The sequence below is a fragment of the Meriones unguiculatus genome, chromosome 3, assembly GCF_030254825.1.
Source record: "Meriones unguiculatus strain TT.TT164.6M chromosome 3, Bangor_MerUng_6.1, whole genome shotgun sequence".
Classification (NCBI taxonomy): Eukaryota; Metazoa; Chordata; class Mammalia; order Rodentia; family Muridae; genus Meriones; species Meriones unguiculatus.
The window spans coordinates 146,355,788-146,370,317 of NC_083351.1; the positions used below are offsets into that span (position 1 = coordinate 146,355,788).

The window sequence follows — 14,530 nt, forward strand, 5'->3', positions numbered from 1 at the left end:
GGCACACATGTTGGCAGAACACTGTATACATAAAAAATAAATAAATAAATAGATAAATAAATAAATAAATAAATAAATCTTTTTAAAGAGTTTGAAACTGGGCAAATCCATCACTTCGCTCACTGATAAACTTCTTCATTGCCCCAAGCCTCTGCTGAATTTGAACAAAAGTAAGACATACACAGTTCCTCCTGAGCTGGCAGTTCAATCAAATCCTGTAGAAGAACAGTTCTAACATGGCTGACAGATAATTCACCACAGCTAAGTCCTTTCCCTGGCTTTGACTGAGTCTCACAACTTAACAATGTGATAAACTGCACAATCTTCCTAACTTGCTTTTTCAAAGACAACAAGCGCAATGCAAGAGGACATTTTAACTTCCTGTCTTCTCTGGTCTCCTCTTGCCTGGAATACAGGAGCTGGGTGCTTTCTCCTGCTTCTCACAGACAATGCTCAGCCAAGCCTACCCCCTCCCCAGTGCCTGGGGCTGTAGTAACTCTCTCGACTTTGCACACACACAGTTCTCACCACAGAGTAGTAACAACAGGAGAGTAGGTCTGGTTGCAGAAAGCTCATGTTGAAATGCTGTGCACATCAAATGCTCATGCTCAGAAGATGCCCTCAGATGGTCAGAAATGATGGCATGCAAGTTTTATGTTTCACTAAGGGGTTTCATAGAGACCTTTGCTAAAGGGAGGTATTTTCTCAATGGGCTAGACCATGTCCCTTTGAGGTATGAATGTGATAAAAAGCTAGTAGCCAACTTATTTAATAACCTGTTCCCAAGACACTGCCAGGTACCTTCCAGAACAGCAATGCCTTCTCGTTCAGTTGGTAACTAGGAAAATGGACTCCTTCAAATTATACTTTAAAAAGTGCAGCAGGAAGCACTGACTGTGCGGACAGTATAATCCACGCTCAGCAAGTACCAGAGAACAAAGCGGTGAAGGCAGTCCTGGCCCACCACAGGGAAAGGCATGTGCTGACCTTGAGTAATGCCCCAATACTGGCCGCAGCAGGAGATAAACAAAAGGTTCCACTGCAGTCCCATAAAATGGGCATAATCCAATTGAACCTCTCAGAATTCCCTCCTGCGGTCATTTGGGATATGATTTTCTGCTAACGCTCCAGCAGTAGTATTCATGTAAATACATAGCCTAAAAAAATGTTTTGCGTGTAAACTTGCATGCATAAGCTTTTCAGAAGAGAAAATTTCATGTTGTAAAAAAAAATCAATATTGTACTAAAAATAAAAGGTTTCAAAATACATGTAGCACGACTTAATTTCTACCAAGTGCTAGGTAATGTATAAAATAAACAAATGTACAAATAAGTAAAGGTGAGAGTCCACAGGAGAAAAAGCTTGAAGACCCGTTGAATTGAGCAAAAGTGACTTAAACTGCAACATTTCTCAGACCATTAATATATCAATATGTGCTGAATCTCTCTAAAGAAGTTGACACAGAGCCTATCTTGATGGTTTTGTTTGTTTGTTTGTTTGTTTGCTTGTTTCACTCAACCATCTTTTTAAAAACTCGTGAACTATGAAACCACATTTTGGCGAACGGTGATCTGCCACAGTGATATGCCACGGCCCAAAGTTCCAGAAAACGAGTATCCTAAGCCCTTTCACGAGGAAAAGCATCCACACATGGTAAACAGACCAGAGGAGTCTCTCTGCTGAGGCAGCAATCAGGCAGCTCACAAGGCCTGGTTGACTTTCTCAGGAAGGAAGCACAGTGCTGCCTGTGCTGACTGCGAGTAATTAAACGTTGGTGAAAGGAAGTGGAGCGCAAGGGCTCCGATCTTCTCTGAGAAGGTGTGGTGTAATACTCAAGGTTGTGTTTCCCCTCTGCTCAGCGAGTGCAAAAAGACCTGAAGTCTGAATCTGTGTTGACAAACCACTGGCTCATTCAGTCCAAATGACAGAACAATTAAACTGAGCAGTGGAAGGGTCGTTCTGTTGACTAGAGGGTTTAAAACGGTCAGCACCAGTGAGGAGCCCTCCGGCTAAGGGGAGGCATACACCAGCAAGATGCTTTGGATCTGCTGCGCAGTGAATGTTAAGAATCATTAATATAAAAAGTTTCTTATTAAAAACAAAACAAAAACACCTGCTAGACGCCTACTATCCCAGCACTCGGGGAGACAGAGGCAGGTGGATTTCTGTGAGTTCAAGGCCAGCCTGGTCCACAAAATGAGTCCAGAACAGACAAGGCTACACAGAGAAACACTGTCTTAAAGAAAGAAAAAACAAAACAAAACAAAACAAAACAAAACAAAAAAACTTCCTTTAAACCATTGATCATTACACTCATAGAGTTTTAAAAACAAAAACAAAATTCCTCACCCAAACAAAATAAACCCAAACCCTCCTGCTCGTGGTAGGTCAGCTTCCTTTGGACATCTAGCTGCAGGGGTGCCTACAAACACGCACCTTTGGGCAGGGTATGAACCCAGTTTGGAGAGGCAAACCTGTTGGCTTACTTAAGAATGCCAAGCCATCTGCTCTAATACCCTGCGGGTAGAGTCTCTCAGAGGCCCTCTGTGGCAGGCTCCTGTCTTGTTCCTTATTTTTAACTTCTTCCGATGTCCATCCCATTTGCCTTTCTGAATGAAGACTGAACATCTCACCCAGGGTCCTCCTTCTTGCTTAGCTCCTTTAGGTGTACAGATTTTAGTATGATTGTCCTATTTTGTGTCTAATATTCACTTATAAGTGAGTGTATACCATGTGTGTCTTTCTGCTTCTGGGAGAGCAGGGAATCTTGTGGAAGAATGGGGAGATAGAAAGTCCTGGAAGGGTCTAGAGTTCTACAAGGAGAACAACAGAACCAAAAAATCTGGGCCTTGGGTTTTTTTCTGAGACTGATACTCCAACCAAGGAGCATTCATGGAGATAATCTGGACCCCCTGCACAGATGTAGGCCATGGCAGTTCAGTGTCCAAATCAGCTCCCTAATAAGGGAAGCAGGGGCTGTCTCTGACATCAACTCAGTGGCTGGCTCTTTGATCACCTCTCCCTGAAGAGGGAGCAGCCTGACCAGGCTACAGAGGAAGACTATGAAAGACAGTCCTAATGAAACCTGATAGGCTAGAGTCAGAAGGAAGGGGAAGAGGTCCTCCACTATCAGTGGATTGGGGAAGGGGCAAGGGAGGAGATGAGGAAGGGAGGGAAGGCGGGATAGGGAGGGAATGAGGGTGGGGTTACAGCTGGGATACAAAGTTAATAAATTATATTAAAAAAAGATTGGCAAACCAATGGCTGCTAGTAACAGCCCAGCTGGCTGTCCGCATCTGACAGTGCAGCCGTTTAGCTGTCTAGGCTCCTAAAGGAAATCCCTTCCCTCCCAGACAAGCCCCACACAGCTGGTCACGCACTGCAGTGAGCCTCGTCACTCCAGTCATCGCAGTCATTGTAGCCATTACACTGGACCTTCTTGGGGACACAGAAGCCACTGGCACACAGGAAGCTCTCGCCGCCTCCGCAGAGCGCTGGAAGAGAAAGAGGGGGGTGGGTTAGAACAAGGTTCTTTGTTCTTTTAAACTTCAGAGGGAGAGAAATTTTAAAAGAAATAGAAATAAAAAACTTCCTTTGTGATTTGATGGGTTTGCCTCCAGGTTCCCTCACTGTCATTTGTCACCAGTTTTCCTTTAGGTGTTGGAACACTCTCGGTAGAATTACCTAGAAGTAGCCCAAACAGAGCTTGCTGGAAACAGCCAGGGTACAATTTACCGGCAGCCTTGCACAAGAGCTGTGTGTTCAGGGAACAACTGTACAATTTATGTGAATAAAATGCCAAATGGGGATTTTTTTTTTGTAGCAATGGCAAACAATGTGAAAGTGTGCAAACCAACAATTCCCTCTTAAAATGCTACTGTGTGAGGCATAGAGACAGTCCCAATAAAACAGAGTCAGACAACTGATGTGCTCTGGAGTACGGACACAGAGACTCCATGCCCTGTATTGGAAATACAGTTGCTTGCCTCAGTAAGGAGGCCAATTAAAATGTAAGAGCCTGCGTGAGCATAACATTCATAAGGAATGTGAAATGACATTAACATTAATATTTTCCTTCTTTTTGTCCCCAACAGTGAACATATATTTGGAGTTTTTGTTTTGTTTTGTTTTATTATCATATTCCTTTTCTTCTTTCATCTTCAGCAACTACTTGACCACTTGAAAATTATGATATATAACGAATTTCAGATAAAAAGGCAGAAATACTATCAAGAAATGTCATTACCGAAAAGTGAAACCAGTTCAACAAAGCAGATACAAATAAACCTCCATATGTGCTTATGTGCATTGGATAGACTTTAAACTATAGCACCTCTAACTCGGCAATCTGAGTTCTTGGACTTTGTGCAAAGGAAATCAATATAAATGTAGACATGTTTTACTTTAAGGCTATTCATACTATCCTTGTTTATGACTAGGAAACCATAAGATGACAATTATACCATAGGAAAAAACTGCCTGTATTCATTTGGTAACTCCTTAGTAAAGAAAACTGGTATTGTCACCGAAAATATACACCACAAAAAATATTCAACTTCCTGGGGAAAAGTTCAAGATACTTCAAATGAAAAAACAAACAAACAAACAAAAAACAACAATTGGTTCTAAATAGCATGGATCAAGCATCGATTCTTGTCATGGATCAAGGTCAAGTACTATAATTATCCCTAGTAAAAAAAAAAAAAAAAGCTAAGGACAATTTTAGTTTGGCTACCTTTTTTATTCTGAATTTCACAAATATAGTGATCATGTGTATTTCTCTAGTCAGAGGAAATGCTTTTGCTTTTTTTGTTTTATTTTGTTTTTGGGGGATGGGGGGATGTTCCAGTTTTAGAATAATCGAAAATAAAATCATCAACAACACTCCTTCCCTCTGCCAAAGCTACTGTGCATCCTACTCGAGGGCGTGAGCTGTCTGCTCACAGCCTCTTGAACTACCTGTTCCTTGGTGATGTGACCCTTCTTCACTTAATAATGAGAACTGAGAACTCTGACGTAGATAGAAAGGGAAATGCAGAAGAACACAGGGAGGGCTACAGGAGGGAGTCCCAACTGCCACAGTTCTCGAATGTTCAGTGGCCTGCACTCAGAAGGCTCTAGACTAGTGTTTGGTGGAAAGAGCCATATAATTCTCCACAGGGCCATATATCATCACAAAGCTTAAAAGAAATAAACAGTACTATATCAATGAATTCCCACCCCCAAAGCTCTCAAGAAAATCAGTGCTTTGATTTGCTGAAAGCGAAGTCCTAGCTGATTGCAAAACCCTGCAATATCAATAATAAAAATATGGTTTTCATTGCACCTTACAATTTCAGAATCAACCTAATTAATTACATATTGAATCTCAGTTACCAAAGTACTCAACACATCTGATGTGTACAGGCTGGACAATTTAGCACACGCCCAAATGCCTATAAGACTGCAAGTACAGACTCCTAATCGGCACACAGGAAACCAGATATAAAATGAAACGCTACACCAGGAGTTTACTAGCTGGCCTACGCAATATCCTCCCTCCAGAGTGCAGAGAAGATTGTAAAGGAGGGTTTATCCTACTGTGAGATTGGTTCTCTACTGTCCAAACCACAGAGTGCAAAAGTCCATGTCTGCTTCTCAGTGGGGGCCTCAGGAAGCACTGTGTTCCCACGTATGGCTCTGATGAGTCCCTAGGACATGGAGCTGAAAGTTCAGCATGAACCAGCTCCTGACTTCTAGAGTACATCTCAAGACCCCATGCAAAGATGACTTCAGTGAAGTCATTACTTGGATTATTTCATCTCAGATCTAGGCCAAATTTGAAGCCCAGCATTGCTTGCTCTGCCTCGTTATTGACCTCTCTTGTCTTGGCTCATTCAGCAGGAGGTAAGGCCTGTGCCACATTTGAAAGGGGTGGCGGAATCTTCTTCTTGGTTTTGAGACATTGAAAACCATGACCTTATTCTTTGTTTGAAAGTGTGCACTTAAGCCAGCCTCAAAACAACAGTGTGCGTTTTCTCTCATTTGTGGTTGACACAATTTATATTAATACATAAAGTAATGTGTGTATATTTAAATTCGTCTAGAGAGCAAAGGTGACTAACAGGATGGAGGGTGAAGATGGAAGGAGGGAGTGGAAAGGATTATGTACAATGCACATTATGTACCTGTATAAATGTGTCCTTATGAAATACAGTATCATATACAATGAGCACACAGAGATTTAAAAAATAAAATGAAAAAGTTCAAAGTTTTGTTATCCATCTCACTTTTTAAAAATTAAAGTATAAAGAATCTTTTCTGTATGACCCTTGTCTGTAGAATTTGCAATTTTCTTGCATGCATTTTTCAACCTACAGAAGGCTATGGACATAAACTTTGAATTTCCAAAATTCAAGGCAGGCATTCTCACTCTGACATCCTTGGGGGAAAGGTACTTTACAGACAGAAGAAGCAGAGCACTGAGAGGTTAAGACAGCAACAGCCCAAAGCTACACTGCTCGTAAGAGGTAACAACCAGCCCACAATCTTGAGGTAGACATGGCAGCCCAATCTTCCATACCCCACTGGCTGCCTGCCCTGTTCTGCGAGAGTCCATAGCATTTGTGCTCAGTCCAATTCCAGGGCACAAGGCCTAAGTCAAAGTTCAAATTGTCTTTATTTTTCTCTTTAAACCAAAGACAGATGTCTGTTCTCCAGGTGAGTTGGATCCACATGGAATGACATTCCACGTCAGCACTCACGTTTTGGAAGACATCCTAAAAGAGCACTTAACAAGTTTCTGCAGAGTTTTTGGCATAAATTTTGCTGTCTTCTACGGATTGTCTTCCCACAGCTTTTGAGTTATCACTTAGATGAGAAAAGGGAGAGCCCTGAGGAGAAGTCATGCTGCGTCATCTTGACACCACCTACCGAGTTCGTCTGCAATTCTACAAGGAAGGTGCTGAATGTAAAATCAGTAACAGGTAGGTTAATGGGAGATTTGTTAATTGAGAGGAGGTTTACAGAGCACCTTCCTAGCCCCGTTCCTCAATCAACTGTGCACGCAACCGATCATCTGATTGAAGGTGTCTCACCACCAATGCTGAATTCCCTTTATCTGTGGCACAATTAACACTACTGCGAGAAGAGCAGTGCTCAGAGATGTTTCCTGAGATGCCACTTTGCATGTCCAGGTAGCGTGAGGTTGATGAGGAACCACCTGGGCTTTAGATCGTCATGGCCTCAGGAGAGTGTGAACTATGTGGATAGTTGGCCTATCTCAGTATTCTAGTCCCTTGATGAGTTTCTGAAATAAAACTTCGCAACCCGAAATTACGTTGGAAGTTTCGACTTGGAAATTACATTGAAAAGCTTCCAGCCTTCCTTGCTTCTCTCTGTGTTTCAAGGCAAATTTATGAGCCACCATGTGGTTGCTAGGAATTGAACTCAGGACCTCTTGAAGAGCAGTCAGGTGTTCCTAACCACTGAACCATCTCTCCAGCCTATCATGGCAGCATTTCTAATAGCAAATGTGCTCTCTCTTTCTCTTTCTCTCTCTCTCTCTCTCTCTCTCTCTCTCTCTCTCTCTCTCTCTCCCTGTGATCAACTTCTAGCACCTCAGAAACTCCTCACAAACTACTGACTGTGAGGGAGCCCCATCAACCCATCCATTAGGCTTGCTCAAGACCTGAAGCTCAGCTTCAGTTCCATCCCTAGGGAGAAAGCTAATCTAGAACAGCACACTTCAACTTGGTCTACACAGACTAAGAGCCTGTCAGCGCTGCACTCCACACCCAGCTTGAAAGGCTTTGTGTAAACCACTCTCATTCTCTTCTTCCAAAGGTTACTTATGTGCTTGAAGGAGAGCAAGCACGGTCTGCCCTGGCTGATGCAATCACTCCTGGGGAGAGCGCTGTATCTTTACGAATAAAAAACAGACCTCAGCTTTGGGATAAAAAAGAAGGGAGGAGAAAGTCCACAGGTCTGATCAAATTACCAAACTTGGTCTGTGCCCTGTCTTCCATGGAGGGTGAGTCATAACGACTGGGCCTTTCATTTGCTGAATCTTAAAAAGTTATGGCTAGGAGTGGGAGTCAGGAGGCTCTGAGTTTGGAATCTCAGAGAATCCCCAAGACATTTTGAAAAAGAGCACAGCCTTGCTGGACGCTGTTGAGGAAGAGATCATGTACAGCAAAGAGCCTGTCTTTGGATGGAAACTAACCCCAGGTCTGCAATGCTGAGCTAGTGGAGACCCTGACCAGAGTTTCAATAAAGTAGAGGCAACAGCCAGATGGGTGTGTTGGCGGGAGAAGGAGCGGGTGGTGAGCAGCTAAGGAAGGACAACTTTGCTGCAGAAGAAAGCAATTAAATGTTCTGGTTGATGAGCATAACAAAAACATGGTTTGAAATTCAGCATTTCAATGCTTTTGAATTAGTGTGTTCTATAGAAGAAGCGGGAAAGACAGTAAGTATTGCCCACAGGCCAAATAAATAAAGTCCACTCGCCCAGACAGAGACAAGGCATGTGTGTGTGTGTGTGTGTATACATATATGTATGTCTCTGTGTGTGTATGTATCATATAATTTTACAACAGAGTCTATATCTTTCTATCCCTTTAATCCATAACAAAAATGAGGAGTCCTCATATACAACTATCTACTAATCTAATAAATCCTTTTCATTTTCTTCTCGAACATCTCCTTTTTCTTTTTTTTCATTAAATTTTGTTTTGTTTTGTTTGGGGGTTTGTTTTGATACTGAGTCTCAGAACAGATCCCAGGCTGGCTGGGAGTTGGAACTCACTGCCTGTGCCTGGAACACAGTCGCAGCAAAGGACTCAACTATGGTATCCTTAAACAGTGCCCTGTGCCCATCATTTCCAACAGTGCTGATATCCAGGACCATCAGAACACAATCGGCAGAGTGTCATACTAACCCAGACAGCAACAAAACCATGTTTTGCTACAACTCACACAATTTATATTACAAAATATATACATGTTTGCTCATTGTCTCTGGCTCTTTTTCTACAATGTAACTTTCCTGAGGCAGGCAATTGGTCAGTTCTCTTACTGCTGTGTCCTGAGTCTAGAAAGAAACTGTCACATGAAGGGAAGAAGTTAGATTATTTATAAAATAATAAATGAGGCCTGGGAACATGAGGTACCTGGAAAGGAGAGCTAAATGATGATTCCAGTTCCTCAGCCCTCCATATTTAAGGGTAATGAATATATTATGATGTTCTGTCCACTGATAGATGAATAACAGGAGAATATATTAAAATGTCTTTATGCGCCAATAGGATATTAATCAGACCTGCAGACAAGGCCTGCTTCTTAGTACCATTTGCTCTAAGAACAGGACAGAGAAAGGCTCTTAACTAAAATAACCGTCTCTTCTGGCCCACGATGGTGTCTGGTGCTCTGATTCAACATACATCACCCATATCTTAGGTTACAGTGGGAATATGTCTGAAAATGTCCATGATGTGCAGGAAAGGGACCTTGGGGCCATGTCACGGATCCTGGTGTGTGTCAGGACTGCACGCCTACAATGTAAGCACACACTTACTGTAGAAAGGCCTTTGCTGCCAAAAACAGCACTGGAAACTACCTCCTTAAGATTATACGTGTTCAGTTCAAACTTTTTTGTAGAACACAGTTAATTTTGTTGTGGTAATCAACAGTTAAAATTTCTATTGTAGACCTTTATCTTTTCATTATAATTAGTATTCATTCACCAGGCCCTTCCCCACAGTACCCATGCCCCTTTAATTTAATACCCTTAGGTGCTTTTTATACAACATCTTTTATTTAGTAAGAAACTATCTCTGTCAAACAAATGTTCAAAGAAAACCCAAAACAACTCCCAAAATTAAGTGTCTTCACGCCTGAGTTCCTCCTGGACTTAAACACCCCACCCTCACCCCCGATGTGAAATAAAGCTATGCTTTGTTTTTGTGGGGAGACTTTACCATATGGCTCTCAGCTTTAATTCCTAAAAATAAGAGCAAAGTGTAGGTATTGCCTTGTCTGACAGCATGATGGAAGATCTACCATTCTGTAGAGAAATTAGTCATCATAAAGTTATCTAAAAGTGATAGCGAGGAAACAAATTCTGCATGTGCAACTGGGAAGGAGAATGTAAGTGGAATTCTGAAGGCAGACCCATGCCAGCACTCGGCATCTCAAGGAACATCATGTTATAAAAGAGACACAGTCTAGTCTAGTCTAGTAGATATTTAATTATAATTAGACAGAGTAGAAGGTAAAGAAAAAAAAATAGATGAAAATCTGGAAGTCAAGCTGGATGACCAGAGACTGACAATGCATCGTAAAAAGAAATTTGTGCTTAATTCAATATTTAAGAGAAGGAAAAAAGGATGGGAGGAAGGAGAAAGATACAAAGCGTGGAGGGAGGGAGATGTTATCAAAGAATCGTCCAAAGAAAATCAGAATCGTATAATGAAAAATGACACTCTGATATACTCCTCGAATATTCACCCTCAAAAAGGACTTGTGGCAGTGTGTTTTCAAAGCTCATCGGCAAACAGGATATATGCAGTGATGATCACTTGTTTTTCCCTGTAAAAAAAACTGCAATAAGTTAAAGTTTCTGAAAATCACAAAAATTCAAAATTGCCTGTTTATAAGCCAAGCAGGTATTTCTAAATTTGAAGAAAATTACTTCCTTAGAGTTTTGAGAAATTAAAAACTTTTATCCACCCACTTTCTGAATTTGCTTCAGAAAATACCAAAATTCTAAAAAAAAAAAAAAAAATTGAGATTCTTCTAGACTACTGGCATAGTTCTGAGATTTTTCTCCAGACATAAGGCCGCCTCTAAGGACTGTCTTTGGCAAAGTCCAGACAAATGGAGCATATTTTTTTATTATTATTTTAAAGATTTATTTATTTATTATGTGTACAGTGTTCTATCTGCATGTATGCCTGCATGCCAGAAGAGGGCACAGGATCTCACTATAGACGCTTACAAGCCACCATGTGGTTGCTAGGAATTGAACTCAGGATCTCAGAAGAACAACCTGTGCTCTTAACCTCTTAGCCATCTCTCCAGCCCTGAGCATGGTTTTATACAAGCCCGATGAGTACACATAAAGATATATTGAATAAAGGAAGTTCAAATGACGTGGAAAAGAATACTCCGACGTCGTAGTTGCATATGACTAGACTGAGAACCTAAACATTGCAGTTATTATATAAAGAGACGGCCCTCTTGTCTTCTTTCCCTTACGGCTGGGCTGCTTCCCACGTCGGGTGAAACAGGACAGGAGCCTTGCTGAGACCATGCTTCTGGACTTCAAGCCGCCAGATTAAACCTCTGAAGAGGAGCCATCTTGGAGCTTTTGTTATAAGGTGGACTAAGCTGATCCGTGATCCCATGTGAATGTGTTGGGTTGTAGAAATCCCGCAGATTTCATTTTATGTGTCGAGACTCTAGATTTCATTTTTACTATACCCACCCTGAAAACGTAATGACCATTCTTTTTTGAGTTCTTTTTTTTTTGTACCAACCACTTATAAAACTAAAATAAATTTGCTTGTGATTCTGTAATATTAGGTTGCTCAACAAGCAGGACTAGAACAAGCATGCATTTATATTTTTGTGAAAAGGATTTAGAAAATGACCTTTCAAAGGCAGATCGCATGTCTGTAAATTCACTGTGCACCCTGAGAACGATCAATTCCACTTCTTCGCAATCACATCCTAGTGTTGTTGTAATGTAGATCACCCCAGAGCAGTTCTCACCCTTCCAAGGGCAAGGGCACAGGGACCTCAACCACCTTCCAGAGGTGACAGCCAGTGGCTAAAAGCCAAGTTCTGCAGCTCGGTGTCAGCGTTCAGCCTGAGGTCTGCTGCTGTCCTCATCCCCATCACTAATCACACAATCTCATTCCACGCAGAAGCCCATAGTGACAGCACATAGTGACTGAGCCAAGGCAGAGTTCAGAAGGCCTGGCTATTTCCAGCAGTTTGTTCCTGTACAGGCCACTCCTCAGACAGTCAAATGACTTCATTCCTGAACGCTTTCATAGTTAAAGGAATAAAATGCCAATGATGAAAAAGTAGTTCCTAAAACTCACCCTGATATCCAGCTTGATTTTGGGAGGGTTTGGGAGAGGGTAATTTCAGACCAAAAAGCTCAGAAGTGTGAAGCTGTGCTCTAAAAGCAATCAGATACTTTAATTCAAATCCACGGCTGTACTTTTTCTCTAATACCACTGTTTTGATATGCCGAAAGCATTGTAAGTATCTGTATTGCTTTTAAAAAACTACTTTACACTTCCGAGCTTTCATTTTCTGCCTATTTGAGGTTGTCTTTTTTGCAGTCTATAATAGTAACAAGGGTTACTGCTACCAAACTGAGCCAAGCCCGGTGTATTCCGTTCATTAAGACCAGGAAGTGTGTGGTTCTCCTCTGACAGAGACAGACATGCCACGTGCCTGAAGGATTAACCTGCAGTAACGAGAATTCTCACCTTCAAACCCAGGGATACATCACTGCCTACCTAGATGGGGAAGGTGAGGGCAGTCAGGTTCTTTGAAATAAACAAGCTACAACATGTCTCCGAAAAGATGAACACACACATGAACTAACACAATAGCATAAAAAAAAAAAAAGATTTGCTACAGACTTCTTGGCTCATAAACAGAAGGAAGCCCATATCTCCAGCAAAACTTGTGCTGTCAAATCCTGTTCTGTGAACTGATTTACATATTGGAAGAAGAGGGAGGGGTCTGCATTCTTTTTCCCAATTTCATTAGTGTTTCTGCTATTGCAAGGCCTTGACATGGCTACAGAGAACCACTCCCAGCACCTCTAGCTATGAGAGTCTATAACAAAGCCGCACAGGCTAAATGTAACAAGGAAAAAGAATTAACTGTGCTTAGAAGAAAACACACCCACAATTTAATTAACTTGCATTCTGCTGCCAATTCCCAGATACGAGGAGACTAAGTACTCAGCACCCAAGGGCACAGGGAAGGGAGAAAAATCTACTCTTCCCACATGTTCACAGGAAAAAGTATGTTCTTTTGTAGCAGCAAAGAGAAATTTTATCTGGTCCAGTCTTGGTTGAACAGTGTGTACTGATCCAATCAGAGGTCCAGGATGGACAGAGGGAACAAGGAGGAAAAGAGTTTAGAAGGGACAGAGGTTTCAAGAAAGACACATGTATTGGAAGTTGCCGGCTGAGTCAAGTGAAGAGCACTGACTTTATTCTGAAAGGAGGAGAGACACTCAACAGTGCCTCTCAATGCTGAGGCTGCCATTGATAGAACTATGAAAACCACCAATCCCAAGGAAAGCACTCAGTCCCAAGACCTTGAGGACACAGGGCTCGGTCGAGGTCAGGTGATTTGTGGCTAGTGAGTGCAACAATGGGAAACACTTTGTTTAGAAAGATTATTTTTGCTCATTTTCCCAAAGAAAATGTGTAGTTTCCAAGACAGTAACCAGCTCCTAAGTCCCTGGGAGGTTCACTCAGGGATGAGGTTGGCTGAGCCCCTCATGAGAGATAGAGAGAGAACATGGAAAGTCAACGAGTCCCCAGGGGGCTGCAGCTTTTCTAAAGGTTGGTTACAGCTTGATTTGTGGCTATGTCTGTAATCACCAAACCCTGCTTCTGCCTGGACTGACTTTAGAGGGGCCTCCCACGCAACTCATGCCTGTTCACACATGTCTTGCATGTTTTCCGGTAGACTTTTACTTTTATCAGGGCCTTTCATGTGGTCACATTTTACTCCTGTCAATCATCTATTTACTTTTAAAAATTACGGTCTCTTTAACTATTAAAAAAAAAAAAGTTTGATGGACCCATGAAGTAAAGTATGCTACCTTTATGAGTTTTGTCCCTATAAATCACACCACCATGAGGACAGTGACTTTTGTCTGTTCTGTTCCCAGCTGTAGCTACAGGAGCTTGTAAGAGCTGGATGCACTTCATGAGCTAAATAAACTTGGCATCCAACTCGGAGCTCTTTGGAGCAAATAGGAAAAAAAAAAAAAAAACAGCCAAAATTCAGGGCTAGATTCTGGCCAAAGTACACTACAAAAAGTCCACAGAGATAAAGAAATCAGGACGCATTTCCTAACTGTCAAAACTGAGTCTGACAAGCCATGGGAGAAATCCACAGAATGACTGGCTAATTGATTTTTGTTAGGTAGTTGATCTTTCCATGCCTCTAGCACAGCCCAAACACAATGTGGACGGACCTGGATTTCACAGAATAGAATTCAAGACCCGTGTCCCGGCTACTTTCCAGATCTGGGTTTCAGCAAGATGTCCAAGACCACAGCCTTGCTCACTGAGAACCACCAGAGGGCACGCACATCCTGGGCTGCCCAAGACACGCCCAGAAGGTGCCCCAGGGTGTGATGGAAGTCCAGAATAACTGCATTGTGTCTTCACTGTTTATTTTAAACAAGATGGCATTTCTTTAAAAGTTGGCTTTGCATTTTACAGAACAACAGAAAATTATGAGCTATGGAGACCCCATGACTGCAGAACAATAATTTATTTTTTT

The 14,530-nt window shown here is 41.9% G+C and overlaps 1 protein-coding gene across 2 annotated transcripts in view; it reads right to left on the bottom strand.

Annotated features, from left to right (window-relative positions):
- Corin (corin, serine peptidase) overlaps positions 1 to 14,530 on the bottom strand; it is a 197,164-nt gene that overhangs the window by 75,535 nt on the left and 107,099 nt on the right. For both annotated transcript variants that reach the window (XM_060380731.1, XM_060380730.1), the window contains exon 6: positions 3,382 to 3,495. In XM_060380731.1, the coding sequence (XP_060236714.1) occupies positions 3,382 to 3,495 (114 nt within the window). The remainder of the gene's footprint in view (positions 1 to 3,381; positions 3,496 to 14,530) is intronic.